Source organism: Cariama cristata, unplaced genomic scaffold, assembly GCF_000690535.1.
Source record: "Cariama cristata isolate BGI_N322 unplaced genomic scaffold, ASM69053v1 scaffold41594, whole genome shotgun sequence".
Classification (NCBI taxonomy): Eukaryota; Metazoa; Chordata; class Aves; order Cariamiformes; family Cariamidae; genus Cariama; species Cariama cristata.
This window is the reverse complement of record NW_009612062.1, coordinates 36,471-61,237: the sequence shown is the minus strand read 5'-3', so window position 1 is coordinate 61,237 and position 24,767 is coordinate 36,471. Positions and strand designations below refer to the sequence as shown.

Here is a 24,767-nt window from a genome sequence, read left to right as displayed (position 1 = left end):
TTTTATATTATTTATTATTTTATACAAAGGCATTGGTCTAATTAAATTTTTCTAAACCAGACCATTACCAGACTGTTCAGTTACATGGACCTCTATTTAGTTCCCATAGTTACTGTAGCAATTTAGATTTGATTGTTTATACCTAGTTCAATATCGGAGTACTGAGAAATGAATGTTAGTACTGAAGGATCATGTTTATACTTTGGGTAAAGTAAGTATGTAAATCCTTAAAGATGTAACTATTTTCTATTAAATGCTCTGGGAATTGGAAGGTTTTCAGTTCCTTAAACATGGAATTCAAAAGCTCAGTGGATCAAGCTTCTCTATGAAAAGAAGCAATTTGTTTGAGTTTTATCATTTTGGTTTTAAAAGAAAAATTCCCCTGTTAAATGAAAAGATTAAGACTGAGGCTTTTAAAAAGTTTTCAGGAGTTATTGTAACTTACGTTACTTGATTTATGCTGTTATTTGGTCTGTTTAGGATTGGAAATAGGTACAAAATCCCATTAGAAACTAATAGGAAATGTATGCTAAATATTCTTAATTCTTGTAAAAATTTCTCCAGTGAGAAATTGATGACACAATGTTCTATTTATTACTATACTAATCTTTTTGATATCTAGTTCATTTCAGATTACAGTGGACAAGATAATTTCTTGCAACGAGTAGGCCAAGATGGTTTAAATAATCCAGAAAAAGAATCAACAGCAAACAGTATCTTTCAAACTATTCGGAGCTGCAATCGCAGTTTGGAATCTGAAGAGGGTGAAGATAATTTTAGTGCGGTTCAAGAAAAAACTCTTTGAAGGACAAAAACCGGTACCAGTAGGTCTCGTTTTATATTCTATCATCGCCTGTGTATTTCATGGTTTTATTCTTCAATTTTATTTTACCAAGACTCACTTTTAAAAATAAGGGCAACTGTAACATTTTCCCTTTACTTATCCTCTTCCAATTCAGAAATTTTCTCCCCTGCAGTTGTGCTAAGTATCTGATACTCAAATGCTTGGAAACTCTCTGTGTAGTTATATTTTCCCTTGTGATATAATTACTTCCTCTCAAGATAAGGGTAAATCCTTTTCATCTTACACACAGAGCTTTAAAAATCCACAGTTACGATTACAATTTTGATCTATGGTGACAGGAATAGCACCAGGACATATTTGTTATCAGAGCTCAGAACATTATATTCTACGTGCTCGGGCAGTGTTCTGGCCCCTTAAAAATAAACGTTATTTATTATCCTTCAAAAGACCTCTTCTTTTAAGGACATGTTCGTTTGAGGCTTTTAAATTATGTCCAGAAAACATTTGTAAGTCAGTACACATTTTGAATTTTCAGGTTGCTGTAGTCCTGCTATTTGGCATAGAAGTTTACTTTATTGTGTCCCATGTGAAAAAGCCCAGTGTTCTGTATTCTCAGATTTTCACTTCAAAGACCTGGTATATACTGTGCGATTTTCCAGCAAGAAATATGGTAAATGCAAGGTTGAAGACATCGCTTGATCTTCTAGAATGTTGCTTTGCAGTGAAGTTGCAGCCCATATAGACATAGGTGGATTGGCTTTAAACTAAGCAACTATTTTAGAGTAGCTTCAAATTAAGTAATAGAACTGTACTGTTCAAAGGTGAAGCACTGTAAAATTACATGATGGCTTGCATAAAAGAGCATGCTTAGGTCACTGCTTGAGTTACTTTATTGATAATGTGTATCAGAAATATCCATATGTTCAGAAGTATCCAACATATTTCAGCTACTTACATATAAAATCTAATAAGTGACTGCCTGAGAAGGAACTACCATCTTCCTGTCTTAAATACACTTATTTCATTAACTTGCAATTCTAAATTTAATTTCAAATAAATAATCATTATTTCCTGAAAGAATGGTTTCTAATAGAATTATTCACATCTGGCTTTAGTTGCTTCTGGAAAGGGGAGCAGTAGATTAAGCCAAGAAAGGCAGACGCACTTCTCTGTCCATTTATGTTGTCTCTTGACTTACTTCAGTTTAAATACTTTCTTCCAGGAATTATTTTTGTTAATTAATATGCTTTAAAATCAGCTTGCAACTCACAGTTCAAATGGAGAATAAGCTAGGGAAATCAACATTTCACTTGGATGAACAAAACAGAATTTAAATATAAAATAACAGTATGGAGAAAATGAAGTTCTCTTTGTTCTGTGTTTATGAAATCAGTTCTGAGTAAATTAGTTACTTATGCTTTATATTTAAATATAGTCTAGTAAGTTCCACTCTAATTAATTAGGAATTAAATGCAAAAAAAACCAAAAGCCAATATGACACTGAAATGAAAGTTTAAAATTTAAAGGAACAAAACTGCAGACAGATAATTAAAGTTATGTTTCCAGATTCAGGCTACTAACTACTCAGTTATTAGTATCTGTAGTTCTGGTGCAGTAGGAAGTGATTTTAAAAGTATAATGACTTGTAGAAAAATACTTCTGAAATAATTAATTTAGCTCAAGTACCTCATAGACTTTGGAAATTCGTTATTCTCCTGCCATCTCTTTCCTGGGCATTCAGAGAGCTGGGTGAGGAATAGGAGCAAATTGCTGTAGAGGCAGAAGGGCCATATTCTGTTGTTCCTGTTGTATGGAGGCTGCAACGTTTGGTTTATTTTTAATGCTATCAACAACTAAAGAGTTCTAAGGAAGAAACTTAGGTCTCTTTCTTGTGAGACTTAAGTCATACTTGCATACAGTATTATAAAATCCAAATTATATAATAATTACATATTAGCTGATATTTGTAGTATTGTGGTCATAAAGGCAGAAGAATACACTGTATAACATGCTTCTCATTACTTTAAAATTGCAAGGAAGATTTTCAATTAGTTTGTCTTTTGCTGATTTGGATTAGTATTGTGGAACATGAATCCACCAAAGCTGGTAGGTTAGTTTGATTTGAAGAAAATGAAAGGCATCTAATAAAATCAGTGCGTAGTGGGTATAATTACTTTCCCGGTTGTGTTAGCAAATAAACTCTATCACTCTGTAATCAGTGACCTGTCTAATCACCCTGAATTTCCGTACATGCTAGATAAATATCAAAGTTTAATCTTTATTAGAGCTCTGTCTGGACATTTCTCAAATAAAGGTAAGCAGGAAAAGACAAAAAATTTCAAGTTTGAAATACAGTTTTTATAGAATTGTTAATCAAATGACCTATTAAGATACTCTGAACTTCGATGCATTGTTTTATTAGCCTGATCTCATCTTCACTTTTAAGCTTTCCTCATTACAGTAAATACCTTTGAAAATAATAGCAGAAAACCTCAAGTTTTTCCTTTTCATATCCCATTTTCCCCTCTAAAGCTGCAACCTGTTTTAATGTTTCCTTTATCCTTTCTTTTCGTTTCCTTGCATCTCAGTGCAGCACATGTAAAGAAAGCTGCTGATTCAAACCGAGTTCTGTAAGTGTGTTCTCAATAATTGATAGCTGTGTCGCTTTTCGCAGTTCGTGTCAGAGATTATGTTTCTGTATGTGATTACATGTGTGTGCTTGGCTTACCTGCTTCTTGTACACTTTAATCTGCAGCGGGCCAGTGGTATCAAATGTGAGATAAGGCATAAACAAATCTCTGCCATTTCTGTCTCCACAGACTCCTCCAGCCATGCACATCTAGTCTCAAATACATTTTCTAGCATTTTTGTAGAGACTTATTTGATTGTTCTGAGTGCTTGGGGGAGAAAGAGTTGCTTTAGTTCTTTGTTTAATTTGAGAAATCTTTATCTTGTATAATACAGGTAAATATTTTAACGTACATGGGTCTGGTAAGACTCTGGTAAGACAGTTTATACCAGCTCAGTTATAACACATGACCTTTTCTTTTAGGAAAATTTCTTAAGGAAACAGAGCTAGTTAAGGCTGATACAGTTATTCTGCCTTTGTCAGTCCTCTCACCAAAAGCAATAAATTCTCAGCCTGTTGGCCACTTTATGCTAAATTTGGCGGAGAGGTAGAGATCTCACTGATTAATAAATTCGCAGAGGAATCATTAGAATTTATGTATGGAATAAGGGAAGAACTCAAATTATTTAATGCCCTGGGTAGAGAAGAGTTTGAGGAAGAGCTAATTGTTATCCATGCTGTTTAGCCTAGGGAAATAGTATATGTGACTTGGAACAAGTTATAACATGAATTGTCTTTTGCTCAGCTGGTAGGACATGGGCAGGAGCTGAGAGTACTGTGGCAATGTGAAGGGGAAATGCTGAGGGTATTAGGACAAGGTGCCTTGAAGAATATGCAGAGGAAGCTGGTTGGGATTTTATTGGCTGGATATCCTTAGGAAAATGGGCTTTGTTAGTTCTGCTGTACATGGAACAGTTCGCTCTTTTTTGTGTTCATTAAAGCAGTATCGAAATATTGAACATTTGTGCATTGATACATGTTAGAAGCTTCTGCAGGGAAGAAATTTTATTTCAACTACCTCATTTATTAGTTCAGTATTGTTGCTCTGTATCTACTGTTTCTAATTATGGTAAAATATTTCAAAAATTTTGGTTGCTGCGTACAAGTTTCATGTTAATATTTTGTTTAAGTAAAATTAAATTTTCTAATGAAAAATATCTGATAAAATTCTTGCTGCATTCTTATGAGGAAGGTATGTATTTTAACCACTATTTTACAAGTGTTAATCAGAGAATTATATAATGTGAAAGGTCTGCACATTAAATCAATAATAGAACATAGATTAGAGCTCCTGTCTTCAATCCACTAGATCCTGCAAAGAGTTTCCAGATACGGTACTTGATATTTCAACTGAAACAATCTAGTGCTGTGGATTTAGAAACTGGAATCACTTGGCCTTAAGATACAAATGGACATTTTTTATTGTTAATGTAATGTTTGGAAAGTTCTAAGAAAATATAATGATATTGTCACAGGAGTTATAATTAATTGTAGCAGCATCTATTAATTAATTCAGAATTGCAATAGCATAATTTGTAATACTGTAAAAAGCACAAATGTTCATGTAAGTCCAAATTACATAGCGACAATAGTATTCTTTTTATTTAAACTGCAGCAGAAAAAATGTTCATCAATCATAGCATGAATCAGCACATGTATCACTAAATGTAAGTCATCTTTTTTCACATACAGATTTATAATTGGAGATCTTTCAGATTCTGAAAGTGATATATTTGAGCAGTTGAAGGAGTGGGACACAAATTCAACAGAAGAGCAACAAAAGGCATTCTGCCATGGGATAGAACTTATTCCCTGGTATGTGTTGTCTATCAGGGCTGATGTCCATCAGTTCATGCAACAAGGGGCAACCGTCATTCATTATGACCAGGAGACACATCTCTCAGCCCGTTGCTTTCTTCAACTTCAGCCTGACAATAGTACTTTGACTTGGACAAAACCCACAACAGTGTGCCCTGCAAATGCTAAGGCAAAACTGAGTGTGCTGGGTAATACTGCTGAGCTTGGTAAATACCAGTTTCTTGGTAATAGTGGACTGGTGGAAGGTTTTTTGGACTTGTTTTCGGCCAAGGCTGTATATATGGGACACTCTGGCATTGATATGCACACTGTGTGTGTTCAAAATAAACTTTGTAATATGTCCCTTGAAGAAAATGGTATAACACTACTTTATGGACTTCAGACTACTGATAATAGGTTGCTGCACTTTGTTGCTCCAAAATATACTGCCAGAATGCTGTATGATGGATTGCTGGAATTGACTAAAGCTGTAAGAAAAATGAGGAGATTCCCTGATCAAAGACTGCAGTGGCTACGGAAACAGTATGTCAGCCTTTACCAGGTAAAAGATGCTGTGATTTTGTTTAAGAAAAGTTCAAAGATGTCAACAACTATAAGTAAGCTAAGATTAAAGATGAGCACCAAATCTCCAATATTGTAACACGGCTTAAGTCAGTAAGATCCGATTCTCCACATAATGTTCTGTCAAACCTTGCATGTTTTCAATACACTGAAGTTAAATCTTTTTTTATTATGAAGCTCTTCATATGTTTAGAGTTTTGGAATAAGTATTTCATTAAAGAGAAAGCAATGACTGCACTTGAAAAGGGTGCTGAAATACTGAGTGATGAGAGTTAGGGCCAAAAAAACCCCCAAAATAGGAAACAAAATAGCCCTTTGGTATTCATGCATTAATTAAAAATTGCCTCCTCTTGATATTTCGTCTTTCATTGGTTCCTTAGAGATGTCTATATTATTGCTTAAGAAAATGTCTGTTCTTATTCTCTGTGTTTTGTTAACGGTGAGAATTTTTGTAGGAGGATGGAAGGTTTGAAGGCCCAACCTTGGCTCAGGCTGTTGAACTGTTTGGAGGCAGACGGTGGAGTGCAAGAAACACAAGTGCAGGAACTGTCACCAAAAGCACTGAGAAGCCTAGTGTACAGAGAAACAACACTCTGGGAATAAGTGCAGCTAAGAAAAAGAAGAAAGTACTCATGAGGGTAGAATATTTTGTTATTAATGTATTTTGTTGCTTATCTGGCTGATTTATTTCCTTCCTACAGTTACTGTGTAGCTAACTATTCTGAACTAGAGAAAAGTTGTTAGATGATAATTTTAAACCTGTTTATTGCAGTTTCAGGTTTTGGGCTTGTTGTTTTCCAATAGTTTGAGTTTCTTTTCTCATACTTGAAGTGTTCTTAGGACATGTGGGCGCTGGGGCTAGCAGAAGGGGACAGAAGCTTGTTGAGACCTTTAGGTGCTACCTCAGTATAAAGGTAAAATATTGGTAATAATAAAAATAGTAACGTGCAAAGTGTTGTTTGGAGGCTCATGTTAGTTTCTTTGCTCCTTTTTGTTTTCCTGATCCCCAAAACATCACCACAGTTATTCCATGTCAGGTTAGCACACAATTTTATCTTACATGGGTGACAGGAACACTGGACTTCATCTGACAGTCTCCTTTCTTTTCCTGGACTTAACCACTTTCAGCAATAGCCAGGAGAGAGGAAAATGCAGGAGCTAGCAGCAGTACGCTATCCACATGTTCTAGTGGGCAGGTAGGGGAGATCCTCAAATGACAAGATCCGTCCTCTTTAGGGTTCCTATGCACCAGCAGAATAGTGTAAAACCAGCTGCACTAATTCAGAGAGGCACAATCGTTGTCTTCTATGTGATGTCAAACTGAGGTAACACTTAATGGTCCCACACTTCACTATGTATCCTGTTGTCTGTTTTCTACTGGTATGGGCATTACAGGAGTCTGTTTCATAAGGAATAGCTGATTTATCTCATGGTTTTGTTACAGATTGCACTGATAAAGAATGGGAATAGTAGTGGTTTTAGGATGTTTATTATGGTGCTCGTTATTTCTAGGGTGAAAGTGGAGAGGCCACTGATGATGAAATGGCAACTCGGAAGGCAAAAAACTGTAAGGAATATCGTAATAGAAGTGGTTCAGATCCTCAAGATATTGATCAACAAGAAGAACCAGGTGGATAGATCGCTTCAGTATTTAAAAGTTCCTCAGGGTTTTGCTCAAAGTCTTTTTATACAGACATTTTTTATGGTGTTAAAAATACATTTATGATACAAAACTACTTTTGCAGTTGAAACTCCAAATGCTATAAACTTTTAAATTAATTTCTGTAGTTGTTCATTGTTGTTCTTTCACTTAGTTTCAGTAGCACTTGCTTTCCATTCAGATGAAATAGGTATGTGAGTGTTGTTCAGAATGTATCTTTTTGACTGTCTGGGGACAAATGTAGAATCTCTTTAGTGTCGTACTACATGTTAATGAATTATGATATAGGTCTCTCAAAAGAAAGCATTTTTATTGGTCTAGATGTTGTAATTGTGCTGCAAACTTTTGTTTTCTCCATAGATCAAAATATTATTATTAATACTTCTCCATCTAACAACCTGCCATCAAGAAGAGCTCACTCTCTGACAGCATCTGGATCTCCTAATTTAGGAGTGACAACATCTTCACCAGCAAGACCAGTCTCCTCTCCTGTAATGTCTTCGAGCAAGAGTCAGTCTAGGTAAGGACAAAATCAATGCTTTGATTTAAAAAGAAAAAAAGTTACTGTTACTTAATTATCATCAAATGTGGGTTTTATGCCAAACTGAAGAAATCTGGAAAAAAAACAATACCAGAAATGTCATTAGCCTTTTGATAGACATCTAAAGCAATAGGACATTTAAGCTGAAATACAATGAATCTGAGGGTGGCTTTGTAGCAAGTCACTGAGCAGCATGCTTCAGTTTATGTCTGTTACAGAAGCAGATTGCAATGCTCTTCCAAAACTACACAGATATGGAGTTTAACTCTTTCTCCAGGTCTTCTCCAAAACACAGTTATGGACATCTTCTGTATAATGAAAATTAACAGAAATGTTATAGATGTGTGAACTGAAGTTCTGAGGTTTCTCGGCACAAGTCGTTTCTACCTGGGGCAGTATTAAGTTTTGCTGACATTCCTTGTGATGATTGCAGTACTGTCTCGGGGAATTGGAGGAACAGACTTGCAATTTTTCTCTTACAGACCTCTCCTCCTTGAACATTCATCCTTTTTGTGTCACTTAGGCAGTGCAAAAGGTTATGCTGTGGTTGTGCACTGACATGGTGCACTATTGTATTAATTCTATAAATAGTAATGGTAGTGGTGGTAGTAGTTGTAGTAATAATAACATATCAATGATAATATGTTGGGGATGTGGATGGTGCTTTATGACATACAAGAAGACAGTCTCAACAGAGGCCTTCCAGTGCCTTTTAACAGAACGAATACTGAGGTATGGTTATGAGTATGAATATGAGGGTTTCAAGGAGAGCAATGGTAAACAATGTAAGAGATTACTGCTGCTGGTGAAACATTATTTTTGAAGAGACATGTCTTGTGTAATGGTTTATGTTGTGTATTTCGTAGGGATTTTTTTTTTTACACTTAAAACGATTAGGTTTAGCAATAGGTGTGAGTAGTAGAGCCACCTGTGGACATCTGTGGTTGGCTGCTTCTCCTTTTAACACTACTTTCTGAGCCTCTTACTATGTTCTTTACTTTTTGTTCTTTACTGTCATTCACAACCGTGGGATGAACATGCCAGATTAGGATTTATCTCTGTAAGACATTTAAATTTTTTTTAAGGATTGGAACAGCTTTCTTTTACATTAAACTGAAGAAATACTGCTTTACTACCTCTGGAAAATGCTTCTCTGTTTTGCAAATCTGCTTTTTGCTTTTATGCCAAAATAATTGTTGTTTTGTAAATGAGATTAAAAGGCTCAATGGAGAACTCGCATTCCTGGGGGAAGGACAGCTAATGTTCCTTTAAATCCTCTCAATCCTGGGTTTCTGTACAGATCCCTGTGCAGCTTAGCACTGTGAGCCTCCCCAAGTTATGACAGGTTTTGTGTGGCAAAGTTGTCTGGAAATCCCACAGCGTCACTTGGTAGAGCTCTTCCCAACTTGACGCAACCCTTCTTACTAGAATTTATTACCCATCGAGCGATTGTGGAAGATACTCTTTAGTGATCAGATCCAGTGAAATGCTGAGCATCATCATCTGCTGCTGGTCTTCCATTTGGTATTATACAGTTCCAGTCTTGTTTTCTGGAGTCAAGAGGCTTTCTTCATCATAGTTTATTTTTCTTGTCTGTTAAAAATGTTAGGAATTATTTTGGCCAGAAAGTTACATGCAGTATGTCAGCACTTGCCATAGTCATGTCAAACAAATTGAACATTGTCAACTAAAGTAGATGGTATTTTTTAATACTTTTACATCACATTCTGTTTTCAATTGCATGCATCCATCCCAGGCCAGGAGTCAACTGAAATTTGATCTAGCATGTTTATGTAAAAAGTTGCCTGCTTGCAGCAGGTGACTGCAAATGTCTTCAGGGACACTGGACAACAAGCTGGTCCTGTTTTTCCATCACAGCTATTGGAACTATTTGTACTGAACCTGATAGCGGATTAATAGATTTGTAGATTTGAACATTAGAGAGCAATGAAGTCTGACACACGGTCATCACAGTCTGATATTTTGAAACAAACACTGTAACTTCTGGTGTTAGTTATGGTTTAAACTAGACAATTCTTGATCTTTGTGCTGGCTGCTTAGATCTGTCCCTTTACAGGATGCTGGTACTGGCGGATGCCATTCATGCAGTGTGTGTTCATCAGTATTTAGGCCCAGGAAGGGGCTTGAGAGCTCAGCCCATCATTGCGAATAAGTACATGAAATTCACTCAGGACCTATTCATACTTCTGTCAAGGGATAGTTGAAGCGGAGCCTAACTACACTTACTAGTGTAAACTCTGTAGCAGCCTAAAGATTTTGGGATGTGGCTTTTGGACATGTGCCAGTTCTGCTTCAAAAACTTTGTTCAGCTGCACAAATTAGGTTAAAAATTGCAATTATAAAGAAATTGGCTGGGCTTGGTGTTACTTAAGTCAACAAAAATAATTAGCACCAAACAGCTAGTTGTTTCTGTGATGATTTTCTGCCTTTGCTCTCAAGAAATTCCAGTCTGCTTTCCTTCCTTCAGCCCGCAAAGCTGAAAGGAGGAAATCATTAGGAACTCGTTTCTAGAAGGAAACGGCCTCCAGAGACTAGTGTCCAAACCTAAAAGAAGAGGAGGACTGTAGCTTGACCTGTCTTTGAGGTATCTGATGATAATCACAACTGTTCTTGGGAAGTATATGGGAAACCCATGGGCTGGGAAAAAATGAGGGTTGAATGCCAGGAAAGGGGAAGGGTTATGCTTCTTGAAATCTGCACCTTTGATGCTCCCAGATACAAGAAACACCAGGTGCATAAGGAAAATATTTGGTTTTCTTGCATATCCAGTCAGATTATTACTATTCTATTTTGACAGCACAGAGCTTTAAGGAATTCTACGTCCGTTTTATTTTTTCCCCTAGCAAATCTTCAACAAACCTCATAAACAGCCTGTGCTGCAAGAATACTGGTGGTGTTTTCTTTAAAGGGAAAACAAGAATGCTTTCATTTATGCCATTTGCATCAGCCCCTTTTACACATGGAAGAGTTTTAAATAGCATGCATATACATTATTAATTCTGGCAAAGTCTGCAGTTGTCTTGAGGGAAAAGAATAGCTGCTATAAAACAAAAAGGTACAAACTGTTGTTATGCATCTTATAAGATACTGCTTTATTTGCTACTTCCAGATATTGGTAATAAATGCCTTAAGGAGAGTACAAATAAGTGTTAATGCAGAAATGCATAATATTTCAGTAAGTAAAAATTTAATCCAATCAAACTACAGCAGTCTCTTTCTGATTTAGCACATGGAGCAGCAGTAGCTGGCATGGCCGTGTTAAAGGAGGAATGAAGGGGTTTCAGAACTTTATGGTGTCTGATAGTAACATGACTTTTGTGGAATTTGTAGAGCTCTTCAAATCTTTCAGGTAAAATATATCTTCGTTCTGTACTGATCTCATTCATCCAAGTTTATAAAAGACCAAAAATTGAACTTTTCAACTCTTTTCGCAGTGTCCGTAGCCGCAAGGATCTGAAAGACCTTTTCGATGTCTATGCTGTGCCTTGCAATCGATCTGGTTTAGAGCCTGCTCCACTTTACACTAATTTGAAGATTGATGAAAAGAGCAGTGGATTCCAGCCTGATTTAGGTTTGTTAAAGAGGAAAATACAGCTATTAGACTACTGAACAGCTTCAGTTTACTGGTCTTAAGAAAAAGTGTCTCAGTCAGTCTCACAAAGAACTACCAATTACAAGTTTAAGCAGAGGATTGTTGCCATAGCTCCACTAATACCTAGTTAGCAGGATGTAAGACAGGTTCTTTGCTCAGAAATGAAGGGGAGGAAAAGTATTGCTGCTTTACATTAGCCAGATATATTTGTAACTGGTATAGCAGAGGCATAAAACTTGTTGCTGAGCAGCTGGGCCCAACACAGGGATCTGTATCTGTTTGCAGGAGCTCTGGAAGTGCTAAAACACTGAGCAAAGGTGGGGAGGAGAAGTGAGGAGGCTGTGCCCTGTGTCTCATTTGGTTGTTTTTTTTCCTATCTGGTTTCCTAGTAGATCTGCTTTATGTGGGACAAGGGAGAAGGAAACCTCTGCCCGCATTTATATTCCTGTTACCATAATCTAAGTCTGGAGCTTTGTCCACGTTTAAAGAAAGTATTTCTGCCAAGCAGCCTGTGGGGAGGGTACAGTCAAATTGGCATATGGGACTAGAAGGTGATAAACAGTGATTGCACAGGAAGAGTATGGGGTTGTACACAGCAAAGGAAAGGCTTTGAGGCTGTATGTGGTGGTGAGAGGAAGCAGGAGGGTCCTGGGTGACAGTGTGTGCGAGTGTATGAATCCATGTTAAAGGTTCCAGGATTTTGTTTATAGTAGTTGAACACATAGTCTACTCCCACTGTTTTCATACATACTTAATACTCTTTCTTCTATTAGTGAATAGAAGCAAGATGGTTTTGTTCTAATTTACTATGTCAGTGCTAAAATACTCAGAATATTTGTTTGTATTATATATTACATTATATGCTATACAGTGTATAGAATACACATAATTATATAGCTTATATTTATATTTCCTTTTTTTTTTTTTAAGATTTGTTGACTAGGAATGTTTCAGACCTTGGTTTGTTCATTAAGAGCAGGCAGCAACTATCAGACAACCAGAGGCAAATATCTGATGCTATTGCTGCTGCCAGTATTGTAACCAATGGTACTGGAGTTGAAAGCACTTCGCTGGGAATATTTGGAGTGGGGATCCAGCAGCTAAACGACTTCCTAGTGAATTGCCAAGGAGAACACTGCACCTATGATGAAATCCTCAGTATTATCCAGGTCTGTAATACAAACATCTTGCAATTTCTTTCACTTGAATTCTTGTTACTTCTGTTTTCCCCACTAGTGTTGTCTGTCTTGTAGTCAGAATAGCATACCTGTGTGGATATCTCCTTTCACACTGATGTTGTCACTACAGTTTACTTGAATTTAAAATATAATACTGTCTTTATTCTGAGCTATAAAATTGTGCAGATGACTATAAATATGTCCATAAAAAGAAAAAAAAAATCATGCAAATAAACAGTTTTATTGGCTATGTGTGCTTTATCTGGAAAGGGATGTCACCACTGGGGAAAAGTATTCATGACAGTGCGTTGTTTTCTCCTTGTTTGTGACCACCTTTGATAGAGTTTAACTCAAATTTGAAACTTAAAACCCCACCATTTCCACATATTTTTATTTTATTATAAAAAATTTTCCGGAGCAAACATGGACATTCTATTCCCTTGTGTACAATGGCTGAAGTGATTAGAAAGTATGTAAAAATCTTTTCATTTCTCCAAACATGCATAATTAATATACTCCAACATTAAGCCCCCGCTTAGCAGTTAACAAAGGCTGAAAACACAGAAATTCTAAAGAAACATCAAGTTAGGATACCACAAGTCTCCTTAAATCGAGATGGTGGTGTGTTGTGTTTAAGCACAACAGATAGAAGAAGGATGCCTAATTATAGATACTTTTTAATTTCAGCTTAAGTGCTGACTCTGCTTTGAACAGGAGGTTGGATTAGATGACCTCTCAATATCCTTTCCAACCTGACTGATTTTATGATTTACAATTATGAGTTTAGTATGCTTGTTTAGTTTAGTAAAACAAACATGAGCAAACTGCAGGCACCTAATTACTTTATCCACAAAGAGACTGATTTTGCATACTAACTGGTTAGTTCAATGAGCAGACTACACTATGAAAATATGAAAAAGCCGTATTTCTAAGAATTGTTATTATATATCTCTTAAATGTCTTCCTTTTTATAGAAATTTGAACCCAGTGTGAATATGTGCCAGCAGGGGCTCCTATCTTTTGAAGGATTTGCAAGGTAATTATTTATGTGTTAATTTATATATATTTTTATGTATATATTAAAAAAAGATGACACCAGTGTATTGATGTTTGTATGAGAGTCACGAAATACTCAGCACAGCATAAAATTTCCTCACATCTTCTCATCTCTAGGTTTTTGATGGATAAAGACAACTTTGCCTCCAGGAACGATGAGTCACAAGAGAATGCTGAGGTCTTGCACTTTCCACTGTCATATTACTACATAGAATCTTCACACAATACTTACCTTACTGGCCATCAGCTTAAAGGGGAGTCCTCGGTAGAGCTTTACAGCCAGGTATGCAGGATTTTATAAATCTGTAGTTTTCAACATGAACTTGTTTGTTTAACTGTCAAGTCACAGAAACATGACCTTTTTGCTTTGAAAATCTAAATGTCCTAAACCCATGTTTGCAAAACGTTGGAAAACATGATGTGTGGGAAAGCTGCCTGTAAGCACAGTTGTGCTCAAATGCCTTTTCTAAGGCAAAAAAATGGGTTTAGTTTGAGATTCATAGCATTTAGACACCAGTCGGTCTGACCCAGCCTACTAAAATTAGACTTTCCCACAGGAAAGACTGATCTATTATTTTAGTTCATTCAGATGTCAAAAACACTACTCAAATACTGTACATTGCACTGCAAAGACAAATTTCAAATGGAACTATAACTTCTAAAAACATTACTCTAGGAATACTCTACGGTTTTTTAGACTTTATGCCTGATTGGTGATGAACAGGAAAAGAATGATTCCTCCCTAGGGCTTCTGGTTCTGTGTTTGTGTGTGTATATATATATATATTTTTGTGTGTCTGTGTATTTACCAAATGCTAGAGAAAGCATCAAGCTTCCTGTGAGTAGAGTTTTCATTACTCTAAATGTTAATGACTCACCATTGAGAAGGGCTTGTCTGGTGTCCCATGAGCTGCTTTGCCTGGAATTGTGAGACAAAGGGGCGAGACTGCGTTAGGAAAGCCCAAATAACATGATTGCGTTGAATAATGCAATTGCAAAGGAGGTTCCTGTAGTAACACTGCACAGAGTGATGTAAGTATGGTGTTGGTAATAGATGGGAAATGAGACAGAGCTTAGCTGACTCCAAAATTTGCATGATGCAGAAAAGTTTCTTCCTGTCCCTCAAGTAGTTGTTGTCAGAAGAGAAGGGGCACTTTGTTTTGGGTCAATGTGTCTGGCTGTCACCGAAGTGGTGGTCTGCCAGCTATGGACACAACAGCCTGAAATCTAATTATTCAGGTTTTGAATAGAAGTAATTTTTTCTTTGTTCGTGAATGTTTTTGCTGGAAATGGTTTTGATTCTTGAGACTTTGTTTTCCGTAAAATATTTAATTTTAATACAGATAGCTCTTTCAATGATAGGCATGCTAAATATTGATAGCAATAATAAGCTGCACTGCCAACAGATGAGTTAGCTTATCTTTCCCTCCATTCTTCCTTTTTGCTTTCTTCAGTGCTTTTCTAGCAAGTAGGGCTTTCTAAAATAAACAAATGAATAAATAAATAGATGGATGGATGGATAGATGACTGTAAATTACCTTAGTATAATTAAATAAGATGGCCTGGCAGATTTCCATTCTAACTGTCCTTGTGGATGTCATTCATAAGACATTATTTTCAGACCTTCTTCCATTTAAAAAACTAACAACAACAACAAGAACCAGCAAACAAATTGCAGATGCCGTGCCTATAAGCTGTCATGGTAGCAACCTGGAATAAATTGTCATGTTACTTTATAGCTGCTTTTACAGGTGGAAATATGGAAATGTTTCGCTCCCTCAGAACATTAAGAACCACTTTCATGTGTCCTGTAAAATACTATGAATTTCAAAGCTTTATGATACTTCTCCTAAGAACATAAATGCTTTCTTAATTTTCTCACTGTTTCTCAACCTAGGGAATGCATTTAGCTGGGGACTGTAGCTTCTGTGGGCTATGTTTACTCCAGAGAGATTGCTCTTTCCAGCACTTTTGCTGAATCACTGAAATCATTTAGCTCTGCAATGTTTGTCTTCTGCTTTGATGGCATGAGACTGTGGCTTATATGTGCTTACACTGTTTGATTGCATCGTAGGTTCTTCTGCAAGGCTGTAGAAGTGTGGAATTAGACTGCTGGGATGGTGATGATGGAATGCCTATCATTTATCACGGGCACACTCTTACTACTAAGATCTCTTTTAAGGTATGCTGGTAATTGCACATAGAAATAAAAAATGAGAAGAAAATCAATAACTTTTTCTTTAATGAAGGAAAAAATTTGCCTACTAGAAAAGTACAAATCCTAATCAGCTAAATTCTAGTAGAATATGAACTATGGACTACATCAGACATGAACTCCTCAATTGTAAATATTATGCTTTTTAAATTAGTTTTTGTAGCATACGTACTGTAATTTTCTGTCAACATTACTAACATACCTAGCTGTTACCAGTTCCATTGTAACAAGATGCTAAGTTGATCTGTAGGAGCTTGTTTTGAAAGCAAATTGTGGATTCTTTCTTCCTAGAGGGATAAACAGATGCCTTTCTTTCTCCCTTTTCAACTAACAGTAAGCTAACTGAATGCTGCAAAATAATCACATGTTCTTTCAATGACCTTTCTTTCTCACAGGAGGTAGTTGAAGCTATTGAACGCAATGCATTTATCACCTCTGACATGCCGATTATCATATCAATAGAAAACCACTGTTCATTGCCTCAGCAACGCAAGATGGCTGAAATTTTCAAGGTAGGCCATAAATTGCAGTAAATTTCTCTAAGCATGTGCCTAAGGATTTTCCATAATATATCACATGTTCTTGATATTTCAGAATGTATTTGGAGATAAGCTGGTAACAAAGTTTTTATTTGAAAGTGACTTTTCTGATGATCCCATGCTTCCTTCACCTGGCCAACTGAAAAGAAAAATCCTGCTTAAAAACAAGAAGCTGAAAGCTCATCAAACACCAGTGGATATATTGAAACAAAAGGTAAAGTCCTTCCTTAATGGCAAGCAGTGAGACCTAACTTTTGTTAGAAATAATTCATTTGTGTTTGAAGTTTTTGCCATTCCAATATGTACAACAGAATAATGCATATTCATGCTTAGAAGACTCACAGTGGATTGCAAGACTTTCAAATAAGTAGATAGGACGTATAGTAAAGCATAGATACAGCATAACAAATTTCTAGGGTATTTTAATTTTATAATACTTCATAATGTTATGATTACCACCACATGCCCTATGTGATAAACATAAATGAAGTTTCACTCTGAGGCTATAACATTTACTATTCATGTTTGTTGAGAAATAGTGGTATGCATGGAGTGTGTGCATATATATACAATATGTAGTAATTTATAGTAGAATTCTGCTTTGTTTCTCTTTTCATATTCAAACCAGGCAAATACTCTCACACTCCCTTTTCAGGGCAACTCTGCTATTCGTATATTCGTATAGGTATAAGCTATATATATGAATATATTTATGAATATATATGAATATATATTCATGTAGGTATAAGCTAGCAAGTGCTTATACCTATAAAAGAGGTTTTTTTCGTTTCTAAAAATAATGACTGAATCTCTGGTAGCCTCAATTTAACAATGTCTATGGTTAGTCAGCAATTACGTTGAATCCTTGAAAACTAATTGCTTTTACCCAAAACAAACACAATTGAATTAGAATTGAATTCTTATATCAGAATAAGTAAATCACACTGATCATACCAGTATATGGACATTCTCCATCTTTTAAGAAAAGTTTTAAACTGTTTCCAAAACAGCATACCTCAGACTGGAAAAAGGCAGTCTTGCTCTGAATAATGTGCAAAGTGGACATTTTTCCATAATTAATTAGGTTTCATATCTTACTGGGTATTCTTCTGTCAGTATGAGTTTTCTTTATATTCAAACCCTTAAAATGGTATTTTAGTTTGATCTTAAGAATCTTACTTATTTCTTGTTACATATATTCAATGCTTTCATATAAATAAAATAAGATGCAAACAGTTACGAAAACTCTTGCTTTTTAAAAATACTTACCAATAATGTAATAAGTGGTTCTGTTGCTGTAGGCTCACCAGCTGGCGCATATGCAAGCACAGGCTAGCAATGGTGCTAGCAACTCCACACCTACCAATGAAGAGGAAGAAGATGAAGAGGATGAATATGATTATGACTATGAATCTCTCTCTGATGGTAACAATATTTATTTATTTATTTATTACAGTGCTGTTGTTACAACTGTAACAATAAGGCCTGTAAATATTCTAGTTCAAGAATGGTGTAGGTAAGTTGATCTCACCTTGTGAGAGGAAGATGTACTAAATGCCCTTGGTGGCACTTTGGTGCAGTAGTCTATAATACTGTGAAAATAATTTGACTGTGTAGAGGATTTGAGTGTGACTTGAACTCCAACCATTAGATGTTTTAACTGTGCAGTGTGTGCTAAACTGTACTCTTTTAAAATTATATTTTATATTATTTATATTACGCAAAAATGTTTGTGTTCATAGTGTAGTCTACATTCACCTGTATTGCCTTTCATAGGGAGTTTAGACAACTGAAAGCTCAAGGTTCACAACAGGCTTAGCCCTTGCATCTGCATGACTGCCATTAAATTGACCTAAGATGCAGATTGTCCAAAGTCCTCTTTGGTTACTGTCTAATCCCAGAGACCCCTGAAATACCTATTTCAGCATTGGCTGTTCACTTCATGCGTAAAGGTAGAGAAGCCACTGAGTCCCTGGCTTGTTCAATAAAGATGGTTTTATTAAAGCTTTATCTGCTCAGTGGAAAAATGACTGAATTACTGACTTGCCACGTAAGTTCATGTGCTGTCCACACTTCAGCTATCCTAGCCTTCAGGAGCTGGCAGTTTAGCATAAATCCACCCTTAGGAGCAGTTTATAGATTGGATATAATGACTGCAGTTAGTAACTTCCACGACTTCCTTAGCTCTCTGGTTCAGTCAGACACATTTGATTCAACTACAGATGAAGGACAGAAAGTGCCACACTGAGGCAACTGAGCTGAAGTCATGCATCTTTTTGCTTTTATTGCTGCGGGGCTGATAGATTCCGGTCGAGCAAACAACTGGAGTCAAACATTTAACCCATTCAAGTTTTGTCAAAGGACATTTGTCAAAACTCCGATGCATGGATTGAACATGCTGGATGCATCCAAATGGGTTACTCATTATTTTTAATTGCTAATTTTCAGCGAATATATTAAAGTAGATCACAATGCATTTACCCAATGAGAGCAGTGATGATACAAGTGATACCAAGCTCTTTTGTTAGTTAAATGCTACATCATTGTTAAACTCCATAAAGAGGTCACAAAACTGACCAAGGGGACAAAAAAGTTACAGATGTGCTTCAGTGTGGGTAAACATAAGGTTAGGGGGGGAAAAAACTTAAACCTTGCTTACATGATTCTAAGCTCAACAATGGCACTGTCAATTCGGGACATCATGGAATTACTGTAAGTTCTCTGAAATCCTCATCCTGGTGTGCAGTGACAGCCAAAAAATGAGGATCATCAGGAACAGTACTGAAAACAAAACATCTTTTTGCTTCTATATAAAACCTTAATATGCCACAACTTGAGTTCTGTGTCCAGTTCTTGCCTCCAGATCTTGAGAAGGATATGGTGGAGTTAAGGAAGTTAGAGAGAAGGGCAAGCAAAAAAGTAAAGGGAGCGTGGTGGTGGCCTTGCACAAGTCTGAAAAGACTGGAATTCTCCAGCTGGTAGAGAAGAGGACTGACACATGAATTTGAAGAAGACAAATGTATGGTCTAGCATCCCTAACATTGAGCAATTGTGGATGTTGGGGTGGTACTAGGGAAGTGGAGCATGACTAGTGACTGGATGCTCTCTTTAAATATCATCTCCCATTGCTACTGTCAGAAAGAGAATGCTGAGCTGGATCGACCATTGGTCTAACGCAGTTGGGTCTGTTCTCCTATGTAAACAGTAAAGTACTTCACTTGTGGAACCTTTAGGTCTAATGGGTACCTGTTTAAGTCTTAGGTAGCATGTTCAGAGAAGATGTAACACTTGAGCATGCTCTGTAGCACAGGGCTTCTTTCCAGTTGGTCTCTTATTTACATTACTTGCTTCTCTGTTTAATGATTTAAAAAATAAGCACAAAATTAATGAATGCAGTTCAGGACCTGACACTGCTTGTGGGATAGCAGTATTATTTATGCTAATATGAAAATTTATGAGTTTGGTGCGGGTGCTGCCTTCATTTGTGTTTTGCTAGAAAGTTGGCCTAACGGTCTACTCTTGAGAATACTCCTTCTGTGGGACATAGTGGAGATAGTGTAGATGTAAATTGCTGTGAAAAACTTGTATCTTTTTTAACGGACTTGCCAGGAAAATACTGCAAGATTATTGCAGTAAGGGATGTTTGAGGAGTAGTGTAGTTAAGAGAAGGTTTGAGATGTCTGAAGCTAGCAAGAAACATTCACACCTTCAAATATATGAAGGAATCTGCAGCATGGTGTACTGCTTTATTACAACGATTATTCTTTGGGATCTTTAATTACGTTAATATTTTGGCAAAACTAATCTAAATAATAGTCTGTAAACTTTCTAAAAGATTTTCAGTTTTATTTTCCTTACTGATACATTAGGTTTGTGTAAGGCTAATAGTTTTACAACTGACACTTAATTTTCATTTTTCTGGCTGTAAATCTTAATTTCCTTTACTCTTATTCCCTCTTTGACTTCATTTCCCTGTAGCTGATGTCCTTAATGCTTCTCCTGCTCCTAACAGCCAGGAAGGTAAAGGCCATTTGGTTGAGCATTTTAACTGCATGAAATCAGCACTGCATCTCAGCCTGTTAAATGTGACAGTGTGAATATGTGGTTTCTACTTCATATTAAAAATGCAATCGGATATTTTTATATGGCATTGTTAACTGGTCAGGAACTGTTAGAAGGCTGCATGAGTGACACGGATTATGCCTAAAAAGAATATGATCAAAGCATCAGGAATATCAGGAATGAAATAAAACCATTCCTTTTGTGACAGTTAAAATATTTTGGTCCAGAAAGACCAAATTAGTAAGTGTATTATTCTCTGATAAATATGTAGCTTTGAAGAGGAATTTCCATAGATGTAAAAAATACTTGTTCATGGTGAATGTAAGGAGAGGAAAGCCAAAACTTTCTGTACAAAGATGTGTACATAGTTGATGTAGTTAATTGTGTTTGGACTTGATCAATTCTTTGTTGTTCAGGCATATCAGTTGTTTGCAGATGGCAAGCTTAATCATTAGATGATTTTGTTTTAAGCATCATCTGAACACAAAAGGATGGGCTTTAAAAGAAGTGCAACATATTAACCAAGCTGAGCATTAAATTTTTAAAGTAGAAAGTTACTACTAAAAGAGAATGCTTTGACCAGTAAGTGCATTATTTTGGCATCTGGTTATTCAGATAAGATTCACAGCATTGTCCAGTTGAAATTGTTTGGCTTTATGTTTATTAAAATCCCATTAATTTTTAGATAACATTCTTGAAGACCGACCTGAGAGTAAATTATCAAGTGATAAACTGCAGTTTGAATATAATGAAGAGACTGCCAAACGAATAAAGAAGGCTGATTGTGCTACTTACAATAATAAAGGAAAGGTAGTTCTGCTTTTTCCCCCCTTTCTTCTCAGCTACATTTCGATATATAACCAGCTTCAAAAGCATTTGAGCAGTTTAGCTAATGGCATCAGATGGCAAATGCGCTTGAATGAAGACATATAGTAGAAAGCATGGGAAACACACCAGAGAAAATAGATTAAATAGAACAAACACTCAACATACTGTTCAAGAAAAGTCCTCAGAGGTTATTGTATATACAGGCTGTTTCACTGAAAATTTTAACTGTAATTGCTCTCAATGAAAGATTTCATTGAAGCTTTCCAGAAGTTTATTTAAACATATGATTTCCATTAACATCGATGGAACTGAAGACTTCATCTGAATCTTCAGCATCTTTGTGTATCTAAATAACTTTAAAATACCGCACTGTGATATCAGATAGCCACATTACGTTTTATTAAATCATCTGACAACAGAACCAGTGCATTGCTGTTTAGTTAATTGTAGTTTCTCCCGAACATGAATGTTTTTTGTCTAAATGTTTGTAGAACTGACTCTGATTGGGACCATTTTACACTACTGCAGTATCAGTAACAGGTAACGATGCATAAACCTGCACATGGAGGTGTGTTAGGTGAAGTCAGCAAACCATACAGGAAGAATGAGATAAAGGATTTTAAGGACATAAGTAAGATATGCAAGAGTACTTCACATTCAGTAATTTTATTATTACATGTTCTTGGAATTGTCACTTAGGTTTATGACATGGAGCTGGGTGAAGAATTCTATCTTCCACAAAATAAGAAGGAAAGCAGACAGATAGCCCCAGAGCTATCAGATCTTGTCATTTACTGTCAAGCTGTAAAGTTCCCTGGTAAGTACACTGCCCTGTTTCATTGCTTTAAGCTTTCTAATTCTTGGAGACATTATGTTTATGTTTTGAATTAGTTAGTACAAGCATTTTTCCTGATGATTTGGTAGTCTACATAATAATAGCTCCTGGCTGAGAAGTAGTATTCATATATTATGTGAAGACATACTGTTTGTCATATTAAAATGTTTACAGAAGTGAAATTTCCCAGTCTTCACAACTTAAGACAACTGCTTCATTGCCAAATGACAGATGACAGAAAGCTTTATCTTAAGAGCTCTGAGTTTCCATGTAAGGACCTATTGAATTAGGAAGGAAAATACTCTTAAAACCTTGCAGGAAGAGCTTGTCACATTTCTTTAACTCACCTCAGTTTAGTGTGTTTCACCTTTGCCTAGAGCTGCATCTTCTGTTCTTTCCTAAGTAGATAGGAGGGGAGCCATTTGGGAGGGGTAAAGCAGCCTTTTCATGGGATGGGTGAGGACAGCTGATTGCACACTCACACATAGCCTTTTTGGAAGGGTTAAGGAAATAGGAGGGTCTTCTTTTGTACGGTAGGAAGAATAAAGTTTGCAGAAGAAAAGGAGAGGGAGTAACTGAAGAGGAGATGACTGATAGTTACTTGTTCAGTACTGAAACATGAGACTGAGTATGTTTTGGCTCATACTGTGTACATAAATACTTTTAAATTGAGAATTTATTGTTTATTGATGTGTTTCATGTTTTGAATGAAAAATCTGCTTTTTAATGGAATGGTTCTCTGTGGAAAAGTTAGCAATTCTGCCAAATTATGATCTTATACAAATAGAACTATAATCAGATTAGAGAAGCTAACCAAACATAAAATAGTGTCAAATAGGCAAGATAAACATGCTGAAAAATGGAGAGACATTCTTTTATAATCTTCTATAACTTTAAGAATTGTAGGTGTCATTTGTAAAAATAATAACTTCTAAAAATTCAAACCTGATACTCTTTTTAATGAAAACTGCGAAGAGATATCTTTCAAATAAAATATTTTCTTTTGAAGAATGATATTCAAGATTAAACAGAGATAGTTTCAGTTGTTCCAAGCATTTTGACACACAAAGAAGTTCTGGTGTTCTAAGAAAACTTTAAAATACTTAATTTTTAAATGTCATTTCAGTTATAAAAGAAATACCTACTTTCCTTATCAATTTCTTCCTCTTGCTTTAAAGAGAACATGAATAGAACAATTAAGAAAATTAGTTCCTTTCACAGTAAGAAAATGAGTTCCTTTCACAGATGAACGCCTGAAGCTGTAGAAATTGCGTTTCCAACAAACTTTGTCTCCTTTGAGACAAATACTGTCTTCATTGCAAGATATGTAGATTTCCATGACCACCATGCTACTGATTGGGTTCCTCTGCTCGGCTGGAGGGCACAGACATGGTGCACTGCCATACCCCAATATTGTCCATTAATTATGAAAACAAGGCTGGTAGATTCATGACTACGTAGCTCTATTGACTGCGTTCCTAACCAACTCTGAAAATGCAAGAGTTTTGGAAATAGGGAGGGCAGAATTCACATCAGTGGCTGATCAATGGTGTAAATATTTTATTTCTCCTGTCTTCATATATTTCTGTTCTGTGTTTACAGTTGCCTGTGTCCCTGAATGCTCATCACTGATTTGTGACTATAAAAAAGGACAAGGACCATTATGTTCACTTATCCTAGCTACTGAGTAACACAGACTTCCCTAAGTGCTCCCTGGTCAAAACAGAATTTATCATGTGGAGAAAATAACATTTATTGTTTATAAAATCTCTGATAACAAGGAACCCACCACAGCTCTTGTTGTTTCAGTGGTTTTTGACCCTTACAGTCCTTGCTTAACTTCAGTTTCAGTCTGTTGGGTATCATCATAGCTTTATCTAAGAGGGTTGAAGGTTTGTTCTTTTGGGTTACCCAAGATAGGGCAGTGAAGCACACTTGAGCACAGTACTGGTATAACCTACTGGCACATGACTTGTTGCCTCGGTGCTGAGGATCCTTACACAATGAGTAGAGAAAGTTGAATACATAAAAACAGGATCTGCACAATCAAGTGCAGAGAGCAGAGAGTCACCTGAGATAACCAGCATGAAATTCAGTTGTCATCTCCATTGTATCAGACTGTCTGCTGCTATGGTATCACTTTTTAAGAAATTACAGTGAATATAAAAAAGGGCACCCTACATATAAAAGTGCCACAAATTCTTTTTCAAGGTCTGCAAACCCACAGACTAACTGGCTGTTGGTCTGAAACACATGGTGAGAAGGTGACAATTACAGTTTAGCCTGTTACTTTAGCATGGTTGGAATAAGAAAGGCAGGGAAGTTTGCCATCCTCTGGATTAAAAATCTAAAAGTGGTAAAGCAGTGTGGTTATATCTAACACAAGAGGCAGGCACTACATTCTGTAACTCAAAGGGTATAGCGTAG

The 24,767-nt window shown here is 36.2% G+C and overlaps 1 protein-coding gene across 1 annotated transcript in view; it reads left to right on the top strand.

Moving 5' to 3' along the window:
• Nucleotides 1–622: 622 nt before the first annotated feature.
• PLCE1 (phospholipase C, epsilon 1) overlaps nt 623–24,767 on the top strand; it is a gene marked incomplete at its 5' end in the record, with an annotated part of 36,903 nt that continues 12,758 nt past the window's right edge. Inside the window, 19 exon segments of the mRNA XM_009698457.1 lie at nt 623–779; nt 782–824; nt 3,394–3,435; nt 5,127–5,793; nt 6,269–6,451; nt 7,326–7,443; nt 7,834–7,993; nt 11,262–11,384; nt 11,470–11,606; nt 12,558–12,796; nt 13,780–13,841; nt 13,979–14,144; nt 15,936–16,043; nt 16,472–16,588; nt 16,671–16,829; nt 17,917–18,040; nt 20,594–20,635; nt 21,363–21,487; nt 22,205–22,322. Of these exon segments, the coding sequence (XP_009696759.1) occupies nt 623–779; nt 782–824; nt 3,394–3,435; nt 5,127–5,793; nt 6,269–6,451; nt 7,326–7,443; nt 7,834–7,993; nt 11,262–11,384; nt 11,470–11,606; nt 12,558–12,796; nt 13,780–13,841; nt 13,979–14,144; nt 15,936–16,043; nt 16,472–16,588; nt 16,671–16,829; nt 17,917–18,040; nt 20,594–20,635; nt 21,363–21,487; nt 22,205–22,322 (2,890 nt within the window).